The sequence below is a fragment of the Vombatus ursinus genome, unplaced genomic scaffold, assembly GCF_900497805.2.
Source record: "Vombatus ursinus unplaced genomic scaffold, bare-nosed wombat genome assembly UNPS02014772.1, whole genome shotgun sequence".
NCBI classification, from domain to species: Eukaryota; Metazoa; Chordata; class Mammalia; order Diprotodontia; family Vombatidae; genus Vombatus; species Vombatus ursinus.
The window spans coordinates 27511703-27539332 of record NW_020954550.1 but is presented as its reverse complement, the minus strand read 5'-3'; the positions used below and the strand labels follow the sequence as shown (position 1 = coordinate 27539332).

Sequence of the window (27630 nt, the reverse complement as noted above, 5' to 3'; positions counted from 1 at the left end):
AAGCCTGATGTTTTTCTTTTCCAATCAATCTGAGTTTGAGGCAGCTATATGGCATAAATGGATAGAATACTGGATGTAATGTAAAAAAGACCTTAGTTAAAATCTCATACATATACTACCTGTGTGACTAAGTGAGCAAGTCACCTAATGGTTAGGTTAGGTCCTAACATCTGTCTGCCTTGTTTCATCATCAGTAAAATAGAGTTAATAATAGTACCTACCTCCCAAGGTTGTTATGAAGATCACAAGAGTTAATATTTGTAAGGTTCTTAGAAAAGTGCCTCAATATAGTAGTTACTTATTCCCTCTCTATTCCTTCCCTCTATATTACAATGGTAGTGAGACAGGGATAGGGAAAAGAATGACAGATTTCTTTCAAGGGCTGAGAGGGTCTTTAAGTATGATTTTGTTGTGGCTGTCAGGAATTCCCAGTGAGGAAACCTCTTCTCTATCAATGTATATCCTCCACCACTCTAAAACTCTAGAATGTTAGACATTTATCTGGAGCATTGACAGGCAAAGTGACTTGTCTAACCTCCCAGAACCAGTGTATATCACAGAAAGGACTTAAACAAAGGTCTGCTTGATTTAGAGACCAGCTCTTTATCTACTATGCGATCAACTTTCCAGGTAACAACATGGGTTGATAATGAATAAGGTATCTTTCCTCAGGAATATATTTCTCCAGATGACCAATTAAAAATGCAAAAGGCTAATGAATTTTACCCTCCTCTCAAGAAAGATTGAATAAATTACTAAATCTTCTTTTAAAGTCAGTTTTATGTCTGATTAGAAGCAATTTCTGAACTCTGAATATGCAGATGATACCACATTTGGTATTGATGCCATTTGTTTTTTCTAAGAATTCTAACTCAGAGAATAACATGGAGCTCAGAAGTTTAAATAGACCAAGGGTATTGGGTCTATTTTTAAAGATGCAACAAAAAGCTTTCACTAGTTTTTCTTTTTCTTTGATCAGAAAAATTAAATACTACCTTTTCACTTCCATTACTAGTATACCACATCCACTCCAAAGGAACATAGTTTTTACTGTTACAATTCAAGACAGCAGAATCCCGTTCATAATTCACCAGTGGCTTTTCTTTTGTATAAATTTCAGGAACTGAGGAAAATTAGAAAAAAATACATCATTAGTAAAAAATAAATTTAAACAAAATACAAATTTGTGTTTTAAATATTTTCTAAAAGAGTTCTCCCATGTTTCTAAATGATTAATGACCTATAATGTGGTTTTTTTTTTTTTGCTTTTTGGTTCCCTATAGCTAGTAAAACAAAGTAATGAAATGCTCATCTATGTTTCAGTTTAACATAGCAAGTTCTAATATAAATCTCATCAATGTTGATCAAGAAAGATTGGAGTAGAATACAGTTCTGAATCAGCATTCGTATCCATTAGATATAAAAAAGCAATGGAAACTTAAGAACAATGACTAATGAAGTGACCAATCACTTCCAGAATACTGATGATAAATCACACTTCCTGCCTTTTAACAAAGAGATGACGCAGAATGCAGTATATATAAACACTGTCTACATGAAGATTGTGTGTAAGGATATAACTATACTTACTTGTTACGACATAAGGTGTTTATTTGAGGAACAGAGTTGGGAGGAAGTAGAGGGGAAGTGATAATAAGATACTAAAAAAGAAGAAATGAGGGGAAAGGAGATAAATGAATCATCAAAAATACCCAGAAAGAAAAAAAGAAGTTCAAAAGGAGAGAAAGACAAGGAGGTCAATGTCAGAACTACTGGATTAAAGTTGAAATATACAAAACAAGAGCAGTCCTTTTTTTTTATTCTTTGTATAGGTAAATGCTTGTCTGTGTCAAGTTAATAACAATAATAAACATAAATCTGGAAAAAAAAAAACAATGGAGAACCAAGAGTTTTGACATTAGGAGGAATTTATTCAAAACGATCAGACTTCAATGAGACCAAGGTTTCTAAATCCTTCCTACTACCTCCAAGCTATCTGTTAATAGGATGAAGACAGGGATGTGCTGGTATAAATGTTTGACAACTGGCTCAGTGTAGGGGTGGGGTGGGGTAGCAGATATGCAGAAAACAATGTCAAGCCTTAATTTGTAGCATTTGCCTATTTCTGAGGTGTGAATGAACACACTGAAAATTTAAATAATTGTTCTTGAGACAGGATGAGATGACTCCAGCATCCCATTGGATGGAGAAGTAATTAGCCAGGTGAAATCAGTGTGGCTCTGAGAAGTCTGATTATCTGAGTGGTCTTTTCAGTGTGTCTGTATTTGTGTGTTCCACTAGGATGAGATTCATATGCTGGCTTGTACTAAGGTTTTTAAGGCATACAGAAGATATGGGTTGGTAGTGACATGGTTTCATAAAAGCTGTTTCACAAAAACAGCTGTGTCTGTGAATCTGATTTTGTCCATAATTATGCAGGTGTGATTCTAAGGATTCTATACACACACACTGACTCACAGTAGTAACTGGCAAGAGATTCATATCAGAACAAAGATGTTGGTGACTCTAGTCAAAACGAAATGAATCAAGTAGTGTTTAGGGTAGGAAGAACTTCATCAGTTCTCTCTTCACAATGTGTATCTAACCAGAGAGGAGAGGCATCTACAGCAACTTTCTGTGTGTGATAAAACAGAAGAAATTAAATTTAATGTAGAAATGACAATCTGTGCATGCATATCATTGAGGATTCTGATTTAAAAGGAGGGAAGAAAATAACACTGGCAAAGACAGAGGTCATAGAACTGAATGCTGAGCTTGTACTTTCAGTTCAAGGAACAATGAAAAGAATCAATCATAATATTATAGGACCATATACTTAGAACTTAAGAGACCTTTGGGCAATCTACTCCAACACTCTCATTTTGCAGATGAGGAAACTGAGACCCACTGAAGCTAAGTGATTTTCCCAAGGTCATACAGGTAGCAAAGGGATGAGGCCAGGAATCTAACACTGGCCCTTTGATTCCAAATCCAGTACTCTTCCCACTATAGCATCCAGGCTGAAAAATAATGAATCCAAGAAGACTGTCATGATAATTTTATGACAGAAAAGTAAAGAGTATATGTCAAATTTTCTTGAGCATTCACTGCATGAGAGGTTGAACAAGGGGCTAGCTGAAGAGACTTATTCTGATGACATTTGCACAATAGCTAGTATGTTTCTACCTTTTCCCATGGGAGTGAAAATGAGATCTTTCCAAATCAAGGCATTCCTTGACTACTCCATTGCAATAAAAAGGAATGGAGATGGTAAACGCTACAGTGGGTCTCAATATCAGCATAGCGCAGGAAAAAAAAAACAGTCTAATTTTGACCAGCTGATGCGACCAACAATATTCCAAGAACATGTACCTCATAGGCACTGTGAAGGCTAAATTTTAAGCAAGAGGGAACTTTCTATACCAAGTGACACAAGCATTTCTCTCAAATCATCTTTTTCTAATTAATAGAGCACGTATTGTGGCAATGCAACAGAAAAGGATGTACTTCCCTTACATAATTGCTTGACCCACTTTTGGCAAAGGTATTTGTGTAGGCTCAGCTCAATTTTCTTCTGCAGCTGGCTGTCTGTCAGCTAAAAAGGAATGATTAGTCCTATAGATGGAGTCAACCTGTCAAACTAACATTGGAAGCAGCCTCATGGTCTAAGTGAACAATTTGGCTAAACTGGTACTGGTAATAAAATTCTCTAACAAATGAGTCAAGATAATATGTTTCAGTTTCTTCTTAAGAAACAAGACTAGACAGTTAAAGGTCAAGGTAGACCCAAGGCCAACATCAGGATGAATCTCAAAACATCTGCAACTATGATGAATTTTATGGAGATAGCAGCCTTGGGTCACAATGTTCCCTTTTTTGGCACAAGGTATGGGGGTTGGGGTGGAAATATCCTAGTCCAGATGCCATCTTTTGAGCTAAAAGTCATCCCTGGCTCATTAGCAGCTGCATGTTCAGAGTGCATACTTTGGTTATCATTCCCTTTCTGGCATCAACTACCCTCCTGACAGCCAAATACCAAAAGACAGCAGCTTTTTTTGTCATCATACTAATCAGCTAACAGAGGCCATTTTATAATCTCACAGTAATAAATCATCTCTGGCTTGCACACAGACTGAGACAGTGACATGGTTGCTGAATTGGTCCCAGGGCTGAGACTTGTACACTTTGTGTTTGACTTACACACTTAGTAGCAGACTTCCATTGCCCTATTTAAAACTGAGATTTCATTAAACGTTCAGGCATGTACTAGGCCCAACTATTCCAGAAAAAGAAGTTAAGACCTCTTCTTAGGAGAACTGATGAGTCACATACAATGGGTGTGGAGTAACAAGAAGATTGAGTATTTATAAAATATCTATGCCTTGAAGATCTGATTAAACAACTACAATCTGAACTGTTCTGTGGAAGCCTTTAAATTGTATTCTGATGAAATTAATTGTTTCATTTTTTAAATGACTTGTAGGGCACGATTCTCTCTTAGGAAAAGAGCTGGAAAGGATACATTTATTAACTTTACAAATACCTCCAGGATACAGAGTATGCTTAAAGTCGCATTAAAGTTAAATGCACATTAAAAACTAATAAGCCCAATTGAAATGTTTCCATCTAAATTGTAGAAAAGGAAAAAAAAAGACACTCTGCTAACACTCAGGTATCTTTTTATCAAAAAAAAAAAAAGACTCAAATAAACCCAATAAACCACAGGGTTTGGGCTGAGGTTCTAGTCAGAAATGGGAATTAATTGAACTAAATAAAAGTGAACAAGTAATCTAAAGGTGCCCACTGATGTATAGATATATGCATGTATGTATATATGTATGTAGCATATGTGCATATACTATATAAACCCATATACATATATATACACATCATATACATACTTTATTTGTTGTTTTGGGAAAAATGAAAATGACACTACTAGAAGATAATGAGATTCAAAGAAAAAAAGGGAAATTAGTGATCACAAGTAAAAAAAAATCACTTTTAATTATACTACATCATAAATTAGAAATTAGCACTGTCAAAGCAATATTTCTCCTTTTTACAAGTGGGATACTTTCATCAGATGAGCAAGCCTTAATAAAAGAAAAAAAAGGGCAGCTAGGTGGCATAGATAGAGCGGATAGAGCACTGGCCCTGGAGTCAGAAGGACCTGAGTTCAAATCCAGCTTCAAACACATGATACTCACTAGTTGAGTGACCCTTGGAAACTCACTTAACCCCAGTTGTCTCGCCAAAAATAAATAAATAAATAAACAAACAAACAAAAGAAAAAAATAGGTAATGTCCAAATACTTTCTGAACATTTATTCTATTTGTCTCTTTTCTTGAACTTGTTATGGTTTATTCCACAAAATCTATGACTTGAACAAGTGATCTGAGTCAGTATATCCATCAAGAAACATGTAATGGACACATTCTGTGTATCTATCAAAATTGAAAATTGGGGACAAGGGGGTAGGAGAAAGTGAAAGGAAAAGAAAGAGACAAAAAAGAAAGAAGGTAAAAATTTCTGTCCTTGGAGACATACTATACACAAATTGTACTTAAAAGTAGATTACTAAAAAAAAAAATAGATTACTAACAAATATAAAATGAAGAACAGCCTGAGTGTGTAGGTGGTAGGATGATATAAAGAGAAATGAGTAAAAGAGAGCTCAGTCTTTAATCATGATCACCAAAAAGCAATGAGTCGTGGCTACTGACTGGGAACTTAAAAGAAAATTAAAGGGAAACTGCCTCAAAGTAACTGAAAATGAAACAAAAGCCTTCAATGCATAAGACTTTTTTATAGTTAGTCTAACCTGGACCATATTGCTCTCACAGTCTAGCTACGAAAAAACTTTACTCATATTACTCCATTTTGTCAGACAAAATTCCATATCTCAGAAACTTATCAGTTTCTGACAAGTCATTCTTATTTTCACAAAAAAGCTATTTGTGAAAATTCACATTTTGGAACTTTTTCTAAATGTAGAAAATTTTCATGAGGTCTCAAGATTCTAGAAACATACTTCCCTGAAGACTGATAGATGGAGAAGATCTCAAGTTCCTAATTATTTTCTTACATTTTACATGATTTTTTTTTAAAGGACAAGGAGATAGAGAGATCCAGTCACTGTAAGGAATTACTGGTATGAAGATTTTCTCCACCAATATAAGTATTCAACTCTTTTCTAATGAATAGTCCTAGAATATTTTGTGGGGTACCAAGAAGCTAAATGCCTTGCCCATTGTCATATAGCCAAGATGTATCAAAACTGGAACTTGAATTCGAGTCATCTAAACTCCAAGACAGGCCTCTATAAAACATGTTTAAAACATGTATTTGCATATACATATATATTGTGTGCAGTATATACACAAATATTCTTGTATACATACATACATGTGCATACATGTGTAAATTCATTGTGTATATGTCAAATATAATCACATTCTGTTGACTGTATTATTTAGTCATTAGAAATGTAACAAAACTGTGAGGCTTTATAATTCCTAGAACATAATATTGACATGATTAAGTTCTCAGTACTGACCTTTAAAGTGAAATGTGCCTTTTCGTTCCTTTGTCGCTTCAAAAACACAAGAGTAGTTGTCCATATGCATTTTATCAGTGACTGTCAACCTAGAGAGAATTGAAATGATTATATTTGTGCCTTTATATCTTTCAAGAGTGAAAAATGAAAAGATTCAGGCATAGAATAAAACAGAAGCTTAAGCAACATAAAGATACTATCAAGTGAACAATTAAAGGGGTAAACATAATATTTTGAAATAACAAATCAACAAAATAACTAAAATTTAGCTAACATGCTCATATAACATTTTCCTTCATATATTTTTTTAAGAGTCAAATTATGGGGAGGGGGAGGGAAAAAATTTAAAACTCAAAAAGCTTATTGGAAGTGAATGTTGAAAACTAAAAATAAACAATTTTTTTTAAAAAGTCAAATTCCCATATCACTTACCTGATATGAGCTTGCAGGATATTTTCTAATACTCTCATGCTACTTGTTCTATTGAGCTGATCATTACCTTTTGTCCAATACACATTCACATATTGAAGAGGTTGGGTGGTACTGAAGTTACATTTTAGTTCTATGCTAGCAGGGTTTCCTATTGTCACATTTTTTTCCACTACTGCATCAGATGTTTCTATTAATTAAAAAAGATTAAACATAAAAAAGATAAAAGAAAAAGGAGAGGTATTGAAAATTAATCATTTGTATCAGCTTCAAAATATTGATTACAATTTTATAAGTTGCTTAACAAAACATGGTTTTTCAAGAGTTCTCCTACTAAGTTGTTTGATTCACTTTTTTTTTCAAATTTGAAAGAAATTAATATTAAGTGACTAATGTGGAAATGTTTAACACAATTGTACATTTATGGAGGGAGGGGGAAATTTTAGAACTTAAAATCATAAAAGTGAATGCTGAAAACTAAAAATAAAGATTTTTTTAAAAAAAGAAATTAATGTTAATAGAAATGCATGGATATATGCCATAATCCTATAGTACTTATTGCCTTGTTTTCTCAATTAGATTTTAAACTCTTTGAAGAGAGAGACTAAGTTTTGTATTTCCTTTTATATCCACAACATAATAACTGACACACAGAAGATGTTCAGTAAATATACCTTGCTGGTTGAAGTGTGGTCTCAAAGTATGATTAAAGCAGCATAAAATTTTTTGTATAAAGAAAAACTTTAGAAGTGAAACAGGCTTTCTGAATCAATCCCAATAATAGTTTATCTTTTCAATTGCAAAATGGAGATAATAATACCTATCTATTTTAACTACTTTATAGAATAGTTGGGAAGCTCAAATGAGATGATGTATGAAAAGTGCTAAGCATGATAAAAAATGTTAATTATTACCGGAGCTCTTCTGAATAGTATGAAGTTTGAAGCAGAGAACTTACATGTAGCTATATAAGAACTCATTTTTATGATTATTATTGTTAAAGAGAGGCAGGACAAAGTAGTGACTGGAAAGCTGCCCTCAGAAGCAGGCAGAGCAGGGCTCAAAGTTCCTTCTCTGACACTGTCACTTAACCTTTCAGTTCTAGAGACAACTCTCTAAGACAAAAGATGCAGAGAAAGGGCTGCCCTGCACTGGATAATAGGAGTTACCTCAACCAGGAGTTCCCTATATCAATGAAATCCCCACCCTTATTGTTAAAAGTGGGGTCCTTTGAGGGGATGCCCATCAATTGGGGAATGGCTGAACAAGTTGTGGTATATTAATGTAATGGAATACTGTTGTGCTATAAGAAATGATGAGCAGGCAGATTTCCAAAAAACCTGGAAAGACCTGTATGAACTGATGCTAAGTGAAATAAGCAGAACCACAACACTGTACACAGTAACAGCCACATTGTGCAATGACTGACTTTGATAGACTTAGCTCCTCTCAGCAATGCAGGGAACTAAGACAACTCCAAAAGACTCACAATGAAAAATGTTATCCACATCTAGAGAAAGATCTATGGAGTCTGAATGCAGATCGAAACATACTATCTTTTCTCCTTTTCTTTTGTTGTTTTGTTTTGTTTCTTCTTTCTCGTGGTTCTTCCCATTATTTCTAATTCTTCTTTACATCATGACTAATGTGAAAATAGGCTTAATATGAATATGTTATATTTAAGTAATATGTAAGTAGAGCCTGTATCAGATTGCACACTATCTTGGGGATGGTGGAGGAGAGGAAAGGGAGAAAATTTAAAACTCAAAATCTTTTGGAAGTGAATACTGAAAACTAAAAAATAAATGAATTATTTAAAAAAAAAAGGTCAGGTCCTAAGGGTGTGCTATTATCTTTTTTTTTTTTTTGGTGAGGCAATTGGGGTTAAATGACTTGCCCAGGGTCACACAGCTAATAAGTGTCAAGTGTCTGAGGCTGGATTTGAACTCAGGTCCTCCTGACTCCAAGACCGGAGCTTTATCCACTACACCACCTAGCTGTCCCAAGGGTATGATATTATCAATGACATTTCTTCTTACATAACTTCTTGAAGCTTTCTATAATTCTCTATAAGACTCTCAATTCTGTAAAACACTCTATTCCCCAACACACAAATTAACAGAATATATAAAGGACAAGATGTGTGGAAAAGCTGGACAGCAAGTAGCTTTCATCTAATAGCTTTTAGTGCCATCACTTATAATTACATTGAAAAATTTAGAAAGTGAGAAAATGTTTTCCTGAGCAGCCACCAAGGGTAAAGTTTTAAAAACTGTATGCACAGCTAATCTGAAGTGCTTTGTGGGCAAATGCTTGAAATAACTGCTTGTACAATTCAAAAACAGCTGAACTGAATTTCCTGCTTTAAAAAAAAATGCCTTTGAGTATAAAATAAAGGAGCCTAGTAAGTATCAGACACTAAGAAAAAATTTTGTGAAATCATGATCAATTGAAAACATAGTACAGGGGCAGCGAGGTGGCACAGTGGATAGAGCTCCAGTCTTGGAGTCAGGAAGACCTGAGTTCAAGTCTGACCTCAGATACTTGATACTTACTAGCTGTGTGACCCTGGGCAAGTCACTTAACCCCAGTTGCCTCACCAAAAAAAAAAAAAAAGAGCATATTAACAACTCAGTGAATTGGCAAAGACTGCCTATAGGAATTGTCACTTGACCTGTGCCTTAAAGAAAGTCAAGTCTGTTGATGTTTGGATAATCTCAAAGATGTAAAGAAACAAGTCATCTTCTATATGATGAAAAATGTTATCCACTTCTAGAAAAAGAACTAAATTTAGTCTGAATGCAAATCAAAGCATACTATTTTTTACTTAATTTTTTTCATGCTTTCTGTCTGTTTTTCTTTCACAACAGGATTAATATTTTGCACGACTGCACATGTATGACCTATATCAAATTCCCTGCCTTCTCAATGAGAGGAAAGGGGTGGGAGTAAAAGAATTTGGAAGTCAATTTTTTTTAATGAATGTTAAAAATTTTTACATGTAATTAGAAAAAATAAAATACTTTCTTTTTTTTTAAAGAATCAAATCATCTAACTGACTTCTGCTCAGCAGGATCACATCAACAAACAAAAGTAATGTTTGAACATTTACTGTGTATTAAGCATTGTGTTTTGGATATAAATGGAAATATCTTCAAAAAACTTCCAATCTAGTTGAGAAAATGAGACTAGAACACATGAATTATTGAATAATGTTATAATTAAGTCTTAAATTTAGTGCTACAAATTAGCTACAAAATCACTCAAGTGCTGAAAAAGATAGATCAGTTATAAAGTAAAAGAAGTATGTCAAAGTAAAGAGTCCAGGATTTCAAGTGAAAAGGCCTAGGTTTTAAGTCCTCTTTCCATTTCATCATAAGTAGAAGATCTTGGACAAATGACAAAATTTCTTGGAAGCTCAGTCTCCTTACTTGTAAAATGGGGCTAGTGATACATCTACTTCGTAACTTACAGTGTCATGAGGGTACAGTTGGATAATGAGTGTAAAATGATCTGTAACTGCAAAGTTCTACTTCTGTCATCTATTATCATTATCCATTTTGCTATTGCAATTCCAAGGACAGAAAGAATAACAAAGGCAGACTGGATCCAAGGATATCGAACTTAAATTGAGCCTTAAAGGATGGGTAGAATTTGGAAAAGTCAAAGTTAGGGATGGGGACATTCAGCATAAATGGCCCATTGTTCCAGAGGCTGGACATCTTCTGAGTAGTGGAATGGAACACTACACATCTGCTCATCAAAAGCAATGGGAAGGGGGCTGCCCACAGTAAGAGAAATGATTCCATCATCTTCATCTCTTCTCTCAAGCTTTCTTTCCTGACACTCTCCAATTTTTTTTTTCATTCCACTAGAAAATGAGAATTTGGGTACCACTTTGAGGAAAGATTAAAAAGTATCTTTTTATTTTTTCTCCAACAACAATGTTCTTGTATCTGGAGCATTCCCATTCTGAGCCTTTCTATTTTCTCTAAAAAGAATTGAAGTGTTAGTTCTGTATAATAAAATACTCAGTCAAGCACCCAATGGAAAAAGTAGGTTATTAGTGCACAAAGAAATCAAACATTGAGAAAGTATACGCATAAGACTGAAAGATGAAAAGGCTGTGAAGTTGGAAATAGTTATTTTGTAAACTTTGGAAATGCAAGGCCTAAAGAACTGAACCCAAAGAGGTTGGCACATTATGCTCTTTGGAATAGCTGAACTTCATGGTTTATGGATATAATGGTGTATTATTGTACCATACGAAATGATGAGAGGCAAACCTGGAAAGATTTTTATGAACTGATGCAGAATTAGTAAGCAGAACCAGTAGAACAATTCATATAATAGCAAATACACTATAAAGACAAGCAACTTTGAAATACTTATAAATGGCTATAGTAACCCTGTATTTGACAAGTATAAAGACTTAAGTTTTCAGGATAAGAATTCATTCTTTGGCAAAAAAAAAAAATTGTTGGGAAAGCTGGAAAGCAGTCGGGAAGAAATTGGGCATTGAACAAGATCTTGAACCATTTACCAAGATAAGGTCAAAATGGATACATGACCTAGATATAAAGAGAGCTGTTATAAGAAAATTTGAAGAAAATGGAAAATGTTAAGGGAACAATCTATGAATAAACAAGAGGTAGAGAGCTGTATGAGGTACAAACTGCATAATTTTGATTACTTTAAATTATAAGGGTTTTGTACAAATAAAATAAATGTAGGGGCAGCGAGGTTGCACAGTGGATAGAGTACTGGCCTTGGAGTCAAAAGGACCTGAGTTCAAATTGGGCCTCAGTCACTTGACATAGCTGTATGACTCTAGGCAACTCACTTAACCCCAACTGACTCACCAGAGAGAAAGAGAGAGAGAGAATAAAATAAATGTAGCCAAGATCAGAAAGAAAACAGAAAAGGGGGGGGGGGTGAATTTATAGACAGTTTCTTAAATAAAGGTCTCTTGTCTCAAATATATAAAGAACTTTGTCAAATCTATAAGAATACAAGTCATTCCCCAATTAATCAAAAGATTCTCCATTCCTCAAATGGTCAAAAGAAATGAACAGTCAGTTCTCCAATGAGGAAATCAAAACAATTTATATTCATATGAAAAAATGCTCAAAAGCATTATTGTTTAGAGAATTGCAAATTAAAACAACCTTGAGATAACATTTTACATCTATCAGATTGGTTAAAATGATTAAAGGAGCAAATGACATAAATGCTGGAGGGCATGTAGAAAAATTGGGATACTAATTCACTATTGGTGGTGGAACTGTGAACTAATCCAACAATTTTGGAGATAAATCTGGAATTATGCCCAAAGAATTATTAAAATACCTATACCCTTTGACCTAGCAATACTACTACTAGGTCTCTTTCCAAATATAATTAGGGGGAAAGGAAAAGACCCTATATGTTCTAAAATAATAATAGGAGCTCTCTTTGTGGTGGCAAAGAACTGGAAATTACAGGGATGCTCATCAATTGAGGAATGGCTAAACAAATTGTGGTATATGATTGTGATGGAATACTACTGTGCTATAAGAAATGAACTCAATGATGTTAGGAAAAAATAGATAGACCTACATGAAATAATGAAGGGTGAAATGAGCAGAACCAAGAGAATGTGGCATACAGTAAGAGCAATATTGCTTTAAGACTAACTTTGAGAGACTAAGTCATTTTGACTATTATAAATACCCAAATACACAAAGGACCTATGAAGGAACACACTATCTATATCCGGAGAAAGAATTGATAAATAGATGTATAAAAGGGCTTTACATAGATACATATGTGTGTCTAATGGTACCCATCTCTAGAACAGAGGCTGGGGAAGGGGGGGAAATTACATGATAACTTTATTATATATTTAAAAGAAATAGCAAGTTTTACACAGCTTCATGTGCAATCATCTTTTTTCCATACTATATTGTGGAAATAAATGTTTGTTTTATTTATTAAGTTCAGATAAAATAAATTAAATTTTAAAAAAAGAAAATAAAAATACTTATAAACTCTTAGAATCACAATTCCAGAGTACCAATGATGATGCATGCTATCCATCTCCTCACACTGAGGTTATAGACAAGATGCAAAATGAGACAGGCACACATTTTTGGACGTGGTCAATAAAGGTATTTGTTTTGCTTGACTATAAATAGTTGTTAGAAGTGTTTTGTTTTACTTTTTTTTTTTAATAAGGGAGAAGTTGGGGAGAGAGGGAGGCTAGGGATAGCTCTGTCCACCCCACCCCCCAAAAAATAACAGAACTAAAAGCAAGGCCAGAAGCAGAAACAGATAAGTAGAGCATCTTTTAAAGCGTGATGTGTTGAATTATATTATTGTTATTTTTGTAGTTCAGTCATTTCAGTCAAGTCTGACTCTGGGATTTCTTGGCAAAGACATTGGAATGGTTTGCCATTTCCTTCTCCAGCTCATTTTACAGATGAGGAAACTGAGACAAACAGGGTTAAGTGACTTACCTAGGGTCACACAGGTAGTAAATGTCTGAGGCCATATTTGAACTCAGGCCTGCCTAACTCTAGGCCCAACGCTCTATCCACTGCACCACCTAGCTTTCCATTTTAATTACATACTTTTAAAGAGTTAATTTAAAAAATAATTTCTTTATGTGGGAGTTCCCTATATCAACAAAACCAAATCTGATCCTAATTTCATATTATCCTCTCCTCTTTTGTGTTTTTTAAATCATTTTAATATCATTTTAGAGGCAAGAGAGAATCGAAACGCAGAAACCTTCACTGTTGTTTTAATAACCATGATTAATGAATATCAAAGGGCTTTACATTTTTCTTTTTTTATCTTATTCTAAAATTAAATACTAATTAAAATAGTCATTTTTACAGACATTGTAGAACAGGAAAGTAGTGCATGAAATTGCAAACCTATTGTGTAGATTTTATTTTACTTTAAAATTGAATTATATACTTTAAAATAAATTAAAGTTGATTTATATACTTTAAGATGAGCCTTCAAGTGCTTATTAAGTGCTAGAGACAGTGCTAAGAGTTGGGGATACAAATACAAGCTATTATTATTGTTATTATTATTATTATTATTATTATTAAACTTATCAGTGGGAATCTATGAGCTGTAATTTCAGAAGTATGGATCTACTGAGGTATGAACCTGAGGTATCCATCCTGTGGGGGACATGACCAGTAAATGCAAGTAGGAGGTAGGTTGCCCCCACCATGCTGCATGTGTGAGTACTAAGATATATATTATGCGTATATGTACAATATATGTATGTACAAAAGCATGTAAATGATATACACAGAAACATCCATTTATAAAACATATCTAGAATACATGGGAACAATAGCAAAGGTAACATACTAGACACACACAAACTTTTTTTCAAACATACATGCATTTAGCTATAACAATGCAGGAAAATCTGGAGAGCTTACATAATGGAGATTATATTTGCAAAATGGTTACTTTCAGAGACATTTAGCAAATATTGAGAAATTTTTGTTACTTATAACTATTAAAGTGAAGATTTAAGCCATATCTTTTGCTAGAGAACATTCTTGGCTCACTTATCTTGTATCTATCTACACTTGTAACGGACATTAAAACATTTACTCTGTTATTTTTCCATTTTGAAAATTGATTTCAGATGCAAGTGTTTTGTTGTTTTGGAGACAGATGACAACATGGTAAATGTTTCTACTTATGTTTTAATAATGTATTTCTACTCTTATTTTTAACAACTGAATAGTAATTGTTAGTGAATGGCAATGAATAATAGCCCAATTCTAGCACAATCATGTTCCCAGTAGGAAGAACACAATAGTATTTCAAATCTTACTGGATCATCAGTGAAAGAGAAGCTGCTGCAATGGTTACACACATTGCCTTAACTCTCATATAGGCTTGATACTACTATTTTCAAATTATTTTACTAACACAAAGTTAATCCAAACCAATTAAAAAAAAATACCAGCTAACACACCCTAGTGCTTAAACTGGACAATGCATACTAAATTGAGAGGTTGGACAGTGCTGTCTCTCACCTTTTCCCACAGTAGCCCTACCACACTGGTTTGCCACACTTTTCCTCAGAACAGGTGAGAAGGGGGCACTGAATGTCAACAACCAACTCGCTTTCAATTCACCAGGATCCAGACATCCTACAATCATTTTTCTCTAGATTCTCTGCCCACCATCACAGGTGCCTTTTCATTCACCTTTGTTGTTTGCCTTTCTGCCTAATTCTAACAGATAATGAAGTGGATACGTACTATTAGTTCTAAATATTATTGATCATATTCCTCTTATAAACACAAAAGCACAGAGCCTAATATCCACTAGAAGTGATGTTAAACCAGTGGTATGAATTATATGCCATACACAGATTCATCCATCCATTGGCATTTGACAAATATTGATTGAATCAGTATATGTATGTGTCTATGTATATGTATAGAAGCCACTCTGCTTGGGGCAGTCAAATCAAGATATGGGCCAGTTTTTAAAAAGAGAGAGAGAGAGAGAGAGAGAGAGAGAGAGAGAGAGAGAGAAATGAGACATATGAATCCATAGGCCTAAACATGAACTTTTACAAAATGCAGGTGTAAATTTCTTTGCTAGCTACTTTGCTCCTCACTCCTCATTCCCCTATTCCAGATAGGTAAATGGCTACCTGCCTCCATCTGCAGACCCAACTCTACTGTGAGACCAGTTCTAGTCTTAAAGAGGAAGCATAAAAGGAGTCTTTGCTTTACAAAGCCCTTTCTTCACTACAAAGCTCTATTGCATCTACAACTTCACCATTCCTTTTATTTATACCCTTCACCTATCTCTTGTTGCTTAGATTATTCTGAGTGGGTTCCTGATCCCTGAGTACTGCTACCTTAACTACCTGGAATCTGGATCCCTTGCCTGTTCACTTCTACAATAGGTGCCTGGCTGTCCCAGCTTTGGCAGATATCCATGGACTTGACCCTTTGCCTGCTTAGATACCGACTACTCTTTCCAGTCTTTCATGACCCAGAGCTGCCTAATTTATCATACCTGCCAGTCTAGCTGAATTCTGGATCTGATATGTCCTATTCAGTTAACACCTTAGTCTTCATTTGATGCATTAGCTATATCAGTAGGTAAGTAGGTGGAAAGAGCTGGTGCCAATTTTGCTGATGAAAGATTGTGCAGGCTGATATATTTGTTTGAAACTCTCAAAAACTGTTTTAACCTAAAGGACCAGCTACCAAATGGCTGGGGGGAGGGGGGAAGGGAAAGTGGGAAGAGAGAAAGAAATTTTAAAAAAGGATAAAGTAAAAATGAAACAACCCTAAAGTGAGTGACTGTTATTATATAAAGAACAATGAATAGTCAGTCAATAAACATTTATTAAGAATCTACTGTGTGAGGGGCAGCTAGGTGGCACAGTGGATAGCGTACTGGCCCCAGAGTCAAGGGGACCAAATCCAGCCTCAGACACATAATACTTCCTAGCTGTGTGACTCTGGGCAAAGTCACTTAACCCCAATTGCCTCACCAAAAAACTAATAATAATAATAATAATAATAATAATCTACTGTGTGTCAGCTACCATGCTGACCACTAGAGAGGGAACAAACAGTCTAATGGGGAGAAACGATATGCAAACAACTATGTGCAAACAAGTTGTATACAGGATAAATTATAGATAATCCACAGAGGAAAGGCACTAGAAATTAAGCTGGGTCAGGAAAGGTTTCTTATAGAGATGGGATTTTAGTTGGAACTTGAAAGAAGCCAGAGAAGACAAAAGGCAGAGATGAATAGGAAAAGTTCTAGGCATAGGGGGACAACCAGTGAAAATGCCCATTGTTCAGAGACAGGGTTTCTTGTGAAGGACAACAAGGAGTCCAGTGGCACCGGATTGCAGAGTATGGAATGAGTGTAAAGATATAAGAATACTGCAAAGATGGATGCGCAGCAGGTTACAAAGGAGTTCACGTGCCAGACAGCTTTTATATTTGGTCCTGGAAGCAATAAGGTGACAATGAAGTTTACTGAATGGGTACCAAAGAGAAGAAATGGTTAGATCAAATACTAAGATAGGAAATTTGGAACCAGCACTCTCATGTAGTAATAACTGTACATATGCTATCAAAAATCCAGAGTAAAATGATCAGTGATATTTTTATCACTGTGATTTCAGGAAGTGATGTCAAGAATATCTGATGCCTATTAAATACATTCAAACAAAATGAAGTAAATAATCAGAATTTGAAAATCTGTCTGTCTACATTTATGTCTCAGCAAATGCAGTTGCTAAAATGACTTAAAACAATTGGAAGTAACATTTAAAAAATGCATCACACCATTTGAATGTATCAGATAACAAAAACTGCTATTTTTATTTAATGTACTAAAACCTCTTAAATCCTAATTACTCTTACAGTTAAGAACTGTTATTATAAGAATTACCCCTGAACAATTAGTCAATAAGCTTTTATTAAATATCTAAAATAATATGCTAGACACAGCACTAGGCATAAGGGATACATAGGAAAAAAAAAAGTCCCTGCCCTTATATTCTATTGGGGCAAATAACATATATACATATAAGTAAATGCAAAAGCTCTACAAAGCAAATTCAATTTAGCTTGGGCAGGGAACACTGACAAGAAGCAATAGCAGCTAGAAGGCTCAGGAAAGGCCTAATGGAGAAAGTGGCACCAGTTCACCCTTGAAGATATTTTAAAGAATCTGACATTATTGAAATATGGATACCTAAAGGTTGAAAGAGACAATTACAAGGGAGACAGTGAGGGGGAAAAAATAAATTTGCAATAAATGGTGATATTGTACACTTTGCCCTGTAATTCTGAGGGTTGGAAAATCTTTTTCAAAGGACCAAAGTTAACTCTCTATGAACACTCTGAGCTCTTCAGGTGGTGTACTGCAGGGACTTGGAATCAGAAAGATCTGACTTCAAATCCTGCCACAACACTTACTGTGTGCCCTCCCCACCCCATGCAAGTCACTTAATCTCTCTGTATCTCAGTTTTCTTATCTGCAAAATAAGAGAACCTACATTTTTATAAGGACCAAATGAGTTACCATAGAGGGTGTCCCAACAGTCTAAGAGCAGTTTTAACCTAGCTTTAAATAGTTTAAAACTGCCATAAGACTTTTAGGACATTATGTATATAAAACTCTTTATGAACTTAATGCTTTATATAAATTCTAGCTATTATTTTTTTTGGTCAATCTGTTCACTTAATGCTTTGATGGGTTCAAAGAATCCATGTAGTCAAGACTATAGGACTGAAAATCTGCTTTGCAAAAATGCAGTTGGGCAAAATTTAACCACTTTGCTAGGATAAAAATATGGCTTATAACTCTAGTCATTTCCACTAGAAAAACACAGGGCCAATTATTGCGGTATGGGTTGATTCCCTTATAGGAGTGAAGGTCATCATGAGCATCAAGACACTCAGAGTTTCAAGTGAAAGTGATTGAACTTCTAATCTTCCCCATCTAATAAAGAACCCTATTCCTTTAAAAAGTATAAAAATGTACTGTAATTCAATTTGAGATCTTTATCAGAAAAAAAATAGTACAATGTCACAATGGATGCTAAGTATTTTGAAAACATAAGTGCAGCCAGATTAATAATTAATCCAACTGCATATGTTTCATTTTGCCAATGCCAAGTGGATTAAAACTGAAAAAAAATTACAAAATGTTGTTACACGTACACTACCATATATTTACCTATCACCAACAGGGTCACTTCCATAGGAATTAACTCTGGGTATGATGAACTTGTCACATTTTCCTCAGCCATTTCTACAGTAGCTTCAGTGACAGCTTGAGTTGTAAAATTCACATCTATTAGAAATAAGAAAAATATGATTTTGTTAGTCTCCATACCACCTGCTAAGATATACCAGCTAACTCTGTGAAAAACTGGTTTGTATCAGCTAGCACAATACACTGTCTACTACTTAATACACTATGAAGAGGCAGACAGAATGATTAAAAATAGATGTGGGGCAGCTAGGTGGTACAATGGATAGAGCTCTGGCCTTGGAGTCAGGAGGACCTGAGTTCAAATGAGGCCTCAGCACTTGACACTTACTAGCTGTGTAACCCTGGGCAAGTTACTTAATCCCAAATGCCTCACTAAAAAAAATAAGAAATAGCTGTGTTTCTAACAGGTTGTTTTGGGGTTTGTTTTTTTTTGTCTAATTCACAGTTAATAAAAATATTTTTAAAATAAACTATTTTCCTTTAAAAATGATATATAACTCATCTTAAATAATAACCCTAAATTTTTTTTCAGGACTCCATGTAGTTGTTTCTTTTATTTTTAAATCTTATTGCCTCAATGTAGCTAAGGGTATGCTGATAAATGTTTAACAACTAACTCTATTAAATGAAAATGGTCCAACAAACTTTTAAGTTTAATCTGCATTATTAACATTTTTTCCATCACTTTCTGAAATCTAGACAATGAGCAAAAAAAAAAAACCTATATCATGTATATGCATATCAAGCCATGATTTGCAGCATTTGCCTATTTCCCAAGGTTTAAATGCTCACATCACAAATTTAACAATTGGCTTGGTTACAGCTGGCTCCAGCACAAACCTGAACATAACCTACAAACTCAGAATGACAAAGCACATTCAGATAATGTTAGGAAGAAAGCAATGAGGGACAGGAGAGAATAAAGAAAATTATAACAGGTAGAAACATTGAGAAGCCAAAGAGAGGAGAGGGATTAGAGGTCAAATACAAAGTAGAAAAGACTAGCAGAGATATCAAACTCCAGCCTAATCAAATTAAAATGTAGTTGGGAAATGTTTAACAACACCAAAAAAAAAAAAATTCTATATTCCCCAGTTGATAAATGATCAAAGGATATGAACAGACAGTTTGCAGATGAAAAAATTAAAGCTATATATAATCATATAAAAAATGCTTTAAATCACTATTGATTATACAGAAATGCACGTTAAAATAACTCTGAGGTACCACCTCACACCTGTAAGATTGGCTAATATGACAGAAAAGGAAAACGATAAATGTTGGAGAAGATGAGGGAAAATTGGAACATTAACGCATTGTGGGGGGAATTGAGAAGTTATCTGACCATTCTAGAGGGCAATTTGGAACTATGCCCAAAGAACAATCAAATTGTGGGTACCCTTTGATGCAGCAATATCACTGCTAGTTCTATATCCCAAAGAGATCATAAAAGGGGGGAAAGGACCCACATGCACAAAAACATTTACAGTAGCTCTTTTTGTGGTGGCCAAGAATTGGAAGTTGAGGGGATTCCCATCAATTGGGCAATGGCTGAACAAGTTGTGGTATATGAATTTAATGGAATACTGTTGTGCAGGAGAAGTTTATAACCCCAGGGTGAAGGTCTGTCCAGAGCCCATACAACATAATGACAGCAATAGCAGCTTCAGGAGCTCTCAGCCCAGAGATGGTAAGGGGGCTGGACAACTGCTCAAAAAGAGATTATAGTTGATGGCTCTGGGTACAGCTGGTGCTGATTGGCAACCCTATTGTCGATAAGCAGTTCTGTATTACAGTTCCAAAGCAGGGAGAAATGCTTGTGATTGGTCACAAGGGAGCAGGGCCCTGGTCACAGTACCAAAGCAGAGAGGAGCACTAACAAGTACAGCTACAGGAGACTGGGAATGCTTCTTGGTAAAGCCAAGAGTACAGACCAAGACCTCTCCTAGGATCATGCCACCTTGGAAACACCAAAAACTTGCAGACCCCCCAGAACTAGCATAGCAGCACAAAAAAGCCTAAAGCTTGGCATAGTGCCTACCCACTCTGAGATGAGCAGTGCTCAATTTAACATAAAGTTCAAAGTCAAGAAATAGGCAGGGAGGGCAGCTAGGTGGCACAGTGGATAGAGCACCAGCCCTAGAATGATGAGGACTCAAGTTCAAATCCAGACTCAGACCAGACACTTGAAATTAGTTGTGTGACCCCAGGCAAGTCACAACCCCAATTGCCTCCAAAAAGAAAAAGAAATAGGCAGGAAAAAAATGAACAAACAACAACAAATTTAACCATAAAAAGCTATTACGGTAGCAGGGAATACCAAAACCAAGACATAAACTCAGAAGAAGACAACAATGTGTAAATAGCTACAAACAAATCCTCAAAGAAAAATGCTAATTGAGCCCAAGGCCAACAAAAATTCCTGGAAGAATTAGAGAAATAAGAATAGTAGAGGGAAAAGTGGGGGGGGGGGGAGTAGTGATACAAGAAAAAAATTTTTTTTGTCTTTAAGTGAGGCAATCAGGGTTAAGTGACTTGTCCAGGGTCACACAGTTAATGTGTCAAATGTCTGAGGCCAGATTTGAACTCAGGTCCTCCTGACTCCAAGGCTGGAGCTCTATCCACTGCACCACCTAGCTGCCCCAATACAAGAAAATTATGAAAAAAAAGAAATAGTTTGGTAAAAGAGGCATGGAGGGTAGAGTCAAGATGGCAGAGAATAGATATGGAGCTTTCCCAAATTGCCCTCCAAACAACTTTAAATTATGCTTCAAAACAAATTCTGGAGCAGCAGAACCCATACAAGGACAAGATAAAACAATTTTCCAGCACAAGACAAGTTAGAAGGTTGGCAGGAAAGGTCTATTATATCAGGGTTAGTGCAGAACAGGCTGTGCCAGCACAGACCATGCCCCAACAAACCAGAAACTGGCCCTGAGGTGACTCAATCAACCACAGCAGCAGCAGCAGCAGCAGCTTCTAGAGCTCTCAGCTCACAATTGGTAAGTGGGTTAGACATCTGATTAGAAATTTATAGCAGTCCTTTTACTGGCACTGGGTGCAGGACTCTGTTGCATTGCTCATGGTCAGAGCCAGGTTGCAGTCCTGAGTCACAGTCCCAGGGTGAGGAGGAGCACTAGCACACCACAGCTTATGACCCAGGGGAACAGGGACCGTGATCACAGTTCCACAGCAGAAAAGAAAGCTTGTGATCTCTCACAGACTAGAGCACAATTCAGGAGAGTAGTAAACCTACCTCTCCTTAGATCATACTACCTTTGAAGAACTAAAAGCTTATAGACCCCCAGAATTAGCTACTCAAAAAAGCTGAAGCATGGCACAGGGCCCCTTCCAGCCCAGGAGCAAAGTCCTACTTTAATATAAAGTTAAAAGTCAAGAAATAGGTAGGGAAAATGAGCAAACAACAACAACAAAAAAGATCCTGACCATAGAAAGGTACTATGGTGACAGGAAAGATCAAAACACAAACTAAGAAGACAATGAAGTCAAAACTGCTACATTTAAAGCCTCGAAGAAAACCATGAGTTGATCTCAGCCCCCACCAAAAAAAAAAATTCCTAAAATACCTAAAAAATGATTTAACAATAAAATAAGAAATGTAAAAGGAAAATTAGGAAAAGAAAAAAGTCAACAACTTGGTAAAGGAGGCACAAAAAATACTAAAGAAAATAACACCTTAAAAAACAGAATAGGCTAAATAGCAAAAGAGGCATAAAAATCCACTGAAAAGAGGATGTCCTTAAAAAGCAGAATGGGCCCTGTGAAAAAATGATGTACAAAAATTTATCGAACAAAAGAACTCCTTAAAAAGCAGAATTGCCAAATAGAAAAATAGGTACAAAATTTCAACGAAGAAAATAATTCCTTAAAAATTAGAATTGAGCAAGTGGAAGGTAATGACTCCATGAGACATCAAGAATAAAACAAAAATCAAAAGAATGAAAAAATAGAAGAAAATGTAAAACATTTCATTGGAAAAATAACTGACCTGGAAACTAAATGCAGGACAGATAACTTAAGAATTATTGGTCTACTTGAAAGCCATGATCAAAAACAGCCTAAACATCATCTTCCAAATAATTATCAAGGAAAACTGCCCTGAGATTTTTAGAATCAGAGGATAAAATAGAAATTGAAAGAATCCAACAATCATCTTTTGAAAGAGATCCCAAAATGAAAACTCCCAAAAATATTATAGCCAAATTATATCAGAGCTCTCAGGTCAAGGAGGAAATATTACAAGTACCAATAAAGAAACAATCAAAAAATCATGGAGTCACAATCAGGATAACATAAGATTTAATAGCTTCTACATGAAAAAATAAGAGGACTTGGGATATGATATTCAGGAGGGCAAAGAGCTGGGATTACAACCAAGTATTACATACCTAGCAAAATTGAGTTTAATCATTCAAGAGGGGAGGAGAGGGGAGAGAGATATTCAATTAAATAAAGGACTTCCAAGCATTCCTGATTTAAAAAGAAAAGACCAGAGCTGAGTAGAAAATTTGATTTCAAATACAAGACTCAAGAGAAGTATAAAAAGATAAACAATACAGAAAAATCACAAGGGATTCAATAAGGTTAAACTGTTTACATTCCCAGATGGGAGGAAGATAACTTGTAACTCCTAAGAACTTTTTCATTATTAGGATAGTTAAAGGAGTATACCTAAACAGAGGAAATGGGTGTGAGTTGAATATGATGGGATGATAATCTAAAAAAAAAAAAAAGAAATTAAGGAGTGGGAAGGAGGAATGCTTTGGACAAAGGGGTAAAAAAAGGTAGAATGGGGTAAATTATCTGACATAAATGAGGTATAAAAGAGCTTTTATAGTAGAGGGGAAGATACGGGAGGTAGAGAGGAGTGAATGAACCTCACTCTCATTGGAACTGGTTCAAAGAGGAACAACATACACACTCAGTTGGGTAAGTTGTATAGTATAGATACTATACAGCAAAGTAGGAAGGGAAGGAGATAAGAGAAAGGGGGGCAGGGGTGCTGATAGAAGGAAGTTCAGATTGGGGGAGGTAAAAGTCATAAGCAAAACACTTTCAAGCATGAACAGGGTGAAAGGAGAGATAAGAGTAGGATAAACAGGTTGGGAAATATGATGGAGGGAAATATAATTAATAATAATAACTATGAAAAAAATCACAGCAAGTTTCTCTGAGAAAAGCCCCATTTTTCAAATATATAGAGAACTGAGCCAAAGTTATAAAAATGAGAGCCATTTCCCAATAGATATATGAAAAGGTAGTTTTCAAACAAAATAATCAAAACAATCTACAATCATATAAAAATGCTCTAAATCACTAAAATGCAAATTAAAACAACTATGAGATACCACCCCACATATCAGATTGGTTAAGGTGATAGACAGAAAAGAAAAAAAAAAACAAATGTTGGAGGGGATGTGAGAAAATTGAGACACTAATGCACTGTTGGTACAATGCCCAATATAAAACCATGTATAACCTTCGACCCAGCAATACCACTACTAGGCCTGTATCCCAGAGAAATTTAAAAAAAAAGAAAAAGAAAAAAGACCTATATGAACAAAAATATTTATAGCAGCTCTTTTTGTGGTGTCAAAGAATTAGAAATTGAGGTGATGCCTGTTAACTAGGGACTGGCTGAATAAACTGTGATATATGATTGTGAAGGAAAACTACTGTGCTAAGAAATGATGAGCCGGATGTTCTCAGGAAAACCTGGAAAGACTTACGTGAACTGATGTTAAGTGAAATGAGCAAAACCAGGAGAACATTGTATAAAGTAATAGCATGATTAACTTTGAATGACTTAGCTATTCCCAGCAATAAAAAGATCCAAGATAATTCTTAAAGACCTATGATGAAAAATGATATACACCTCCAGAAAGAACTAATGGAGTCTGTATGGAGATTGAAGCATACTTTTTTAATTTTATTTTTCTTAGATTTTTTATAAATTGTTAGTTTATAATTTATAAATTGTTGTCATAAAAATATGTTTTGCATGACTGCACATGTATAAACCATATCAAATCACTTGCCTTCTCAATTAAGGGGTAAGGAAAGAAGGGGAAGAGAGAATTTCAAACTCAATTTTTTAAAAAAAAAGGTTAAAAATTGTTTTTAGATGCAATTGAGGAAAAATTTAATATTAAATCATAAACATTTAATCAAAATAAAAATAAATAAATAAATAAATAAAAGAGGCACAAAAAATACTGATGAAAATAACACCTTGGAAAAACAGAATTAGCCTCATGGAAAAAGAGGCACAAAATCCCACTGCAGAAAATCACTCCTTAAAAATTAGAATTGGGCAAGAGGAAGCTAATGATTCCATCAGACATTAATAAACAATGAAAACAAAGTTTAAAAAAATGAAAGAAAAAAAGAAAATGTGAAATATCTCATTGGCAAACAACTGACCTGGAAAATAGATTAAAAAGAGATCATTTAAGAAGTATTGGACTATCTGAAAGCCATGATCAAAAAAGAGCCTCCATAACATTTCAATAAATTATCAAGTAAAACTGCCCCCATATCTTAGATGTAGAGGGTAAAATAGAAATTCAAAGAATCTACCAATAACCTCCAGAAATAGATCCCAAAACCAAACTTAGGAATAATATAGCCAATTTCCAGATCTTCTAAGTCAAAGAGAAAACACTTCAAGCATCCAGAAAGAAACAATTCAATTATCATGGAGACACAGTAAGATCACATCAGATTTAATGGCTTCCATGTAAAAGGAACAGAGGGGTTGAAATATGATATTCTAGAAGGCAAAAGAGTTAGGATTACAAATAAAAATATAAAATAGTATAATCTTTCAGGGGGAAAATGGATATTAAATGAAATAGAGAACTTTTGAGCATTTCTGATGAAAAGACCAGAGCTGAATAGAAATTATGACTTTCAAATGGAAGACTCAGAGAAGCATAAAAGGTAAATATGAAAGTAATCATATGTGCCTCAATAAAGTTAAACTGTTTACATTTCTACATGGGAAGATGATAACTGTAACTTCTAAGAACTTTATAATTATTAGGGCAATTAAACAGAGTTTACATAGACAGGAGTTGTAAGTCAATTATGCTGAAATGATCCCCCTCCAAAAAAAATGAAAGGAGGAGAAAGAGGGATGAACTGGGAGAAGAAGGAAAGGAGAAGTAGAACTGGAAATTTTTCTGACATAAAAGAGGTGTGCAAGGAAGAGTTTTTAGGATGGATGGGGGAAGGGAAAAGGTAGCAAGCCACGCTTGAACCTCACTGTCATAAGACTTGGTTCAAAGAAAGAAGAGATAGATAAATAGAGAGAGAGACAGAGAGAAAGAGAAAGAGAAAGAGAGAGAGAGAGAGAGAGAGAGAGAGAGAGAGAGACTATAGAAATATAAGTTACCCAGTGGAGAAATAGGAAGGGAAGGGGATAAGAAATGGGGGAAGAAAAAGGAGAGGGCAGATTAAGGGAGGTAATCATTAGAAGCAAAATAGACTTTTAAGGAGAGACAGAATTAAAAGAGACATACAGAGGAAGAAGCAGAAGGCAATGGGATAGGGAAAGACAATAATCATAGCTGTAAACATGAATGGGATGAGTTCTCCTATAAAATGGAAGCAGATAGTTCAACAGATTAGAAACCAAAATCCACCAGTATGTTGTTTACAAAAGACACACTTAAAACAGAAAGACAAACAGAGTTAAAGAGCTGGAGCAGAATCTAATATGCTTCAGCTGAAGTAAAAAAGTAGGATTCATGATCTAAAGAGATAATCAGGTAAAGTACATTTGGCTAAGTTACCATAGACAATGAAGTAATATAAAAAATAGTTTACAGCAATTTTTTTCTGATAAAGACCTCATTTTTCAAATATATACTGAGTATAGAACTGAGTCAAATTTATAAAAATAAGAGCCATTTCCCCAATTGATAAATAGTCAAAGGATATAAACAGGCAGTTTTCAGAAGAAATAAAAGCTATCTATAGTCACATGAAAAAATACTCTAAATCGCTGTTGATTATAGAAATGCAAATTAAAACAACTCTGAGGCACCACCTCACATCTTTTAGAAATGACAAATATTCAAGAGGATGAGGGGGAAAATGGGACACTAAAACTATTGGTGGACTGGTCCAAACATTCTGGAAAACAAGGTGGAACTATGCCTATAAAATTTCATACCCTTTGACCCTGCAATACCACTACTAGGTCTGTATCCCAGAGAGATCAAAGAAAAAAAAAGAAAAAGGACCTATATGTACAAAAACATTTATAGCAACTCTTTTTGTGGTGGTAAAGAATTGGAAATCTAGGGGATGCTCAACAATTGGGGAATGGCTGAACAAGTTATGGCATATAATATTGATGAAGTACTATTGTGCTATAAGAAATGATGAGAGGGTTGGTTTCGGTAAAAAAAAAGGGAGAAGAACAAAAATTCATCTGTTTCATCATCACAGGAACAGTGCAAAGAGTTGAATTTTCCGTGAGAACAACCCGCTTTAAAACAGACTATAAGGCACAATACCTTAAAGGAAAGCTGCTATAATGTTATGTTAAAATGAGAGAATTCAAGTCTTACCATGGTGTAACTTGAGATTTAAAATAAGCATAATACATACACACATGAATATTCCTTCAAATTAATGATGAAGTAAACATACTTTCCAAAGAGATTACACCTGTCATAAGGTTGATTCATCAAAGATCCTAGCTGATATCAATGACCAAAATTGGCAAAAGATCCTGACAGTTGTAAGCTACCAAAAAACTTTGGCTGAGTAGAAAGGAAGGAAGGAAGGAAGGAAGGAAGGAAGGAAGGAAGGAAGGAAG

The 27630-nt window shown here is 35.0% G+C and overlaps 1 protein-coding gene across 3 annotated transcripts in view; it reads right to left on the bottom strand.

Annotated features, from left to right (window-relative positions):
* EMB (embigin) overlaps positions 1–27630 on the bottom strand; it is a 46866-nt gene that overhangs the window by 11054 nt on the left and 8182 nt on the right. For all 3 annotated transcript variants that reach the window (XM_027863645.1, XM_027863644.1, XM_027863646.1), the window contains exons 2-5: positions 18741–18857; positions 6993–7179; positions 6561–6649; positions 996–1123 (exon numbers count right to left, since the gene is read on the bottom strand). In XM_027863645.1, the coding sequence (XP_027719446.1) occupies positions 996–1123; positions 6561–6649; positions 6993–7179; positions 18741–18857 (521 nt within the window). The remainder of the gene's footprint in view (positions 1–995; positions 1124–6560; positions 6650–6992; positions 7180–18740; positions 18858–27630) is intronic.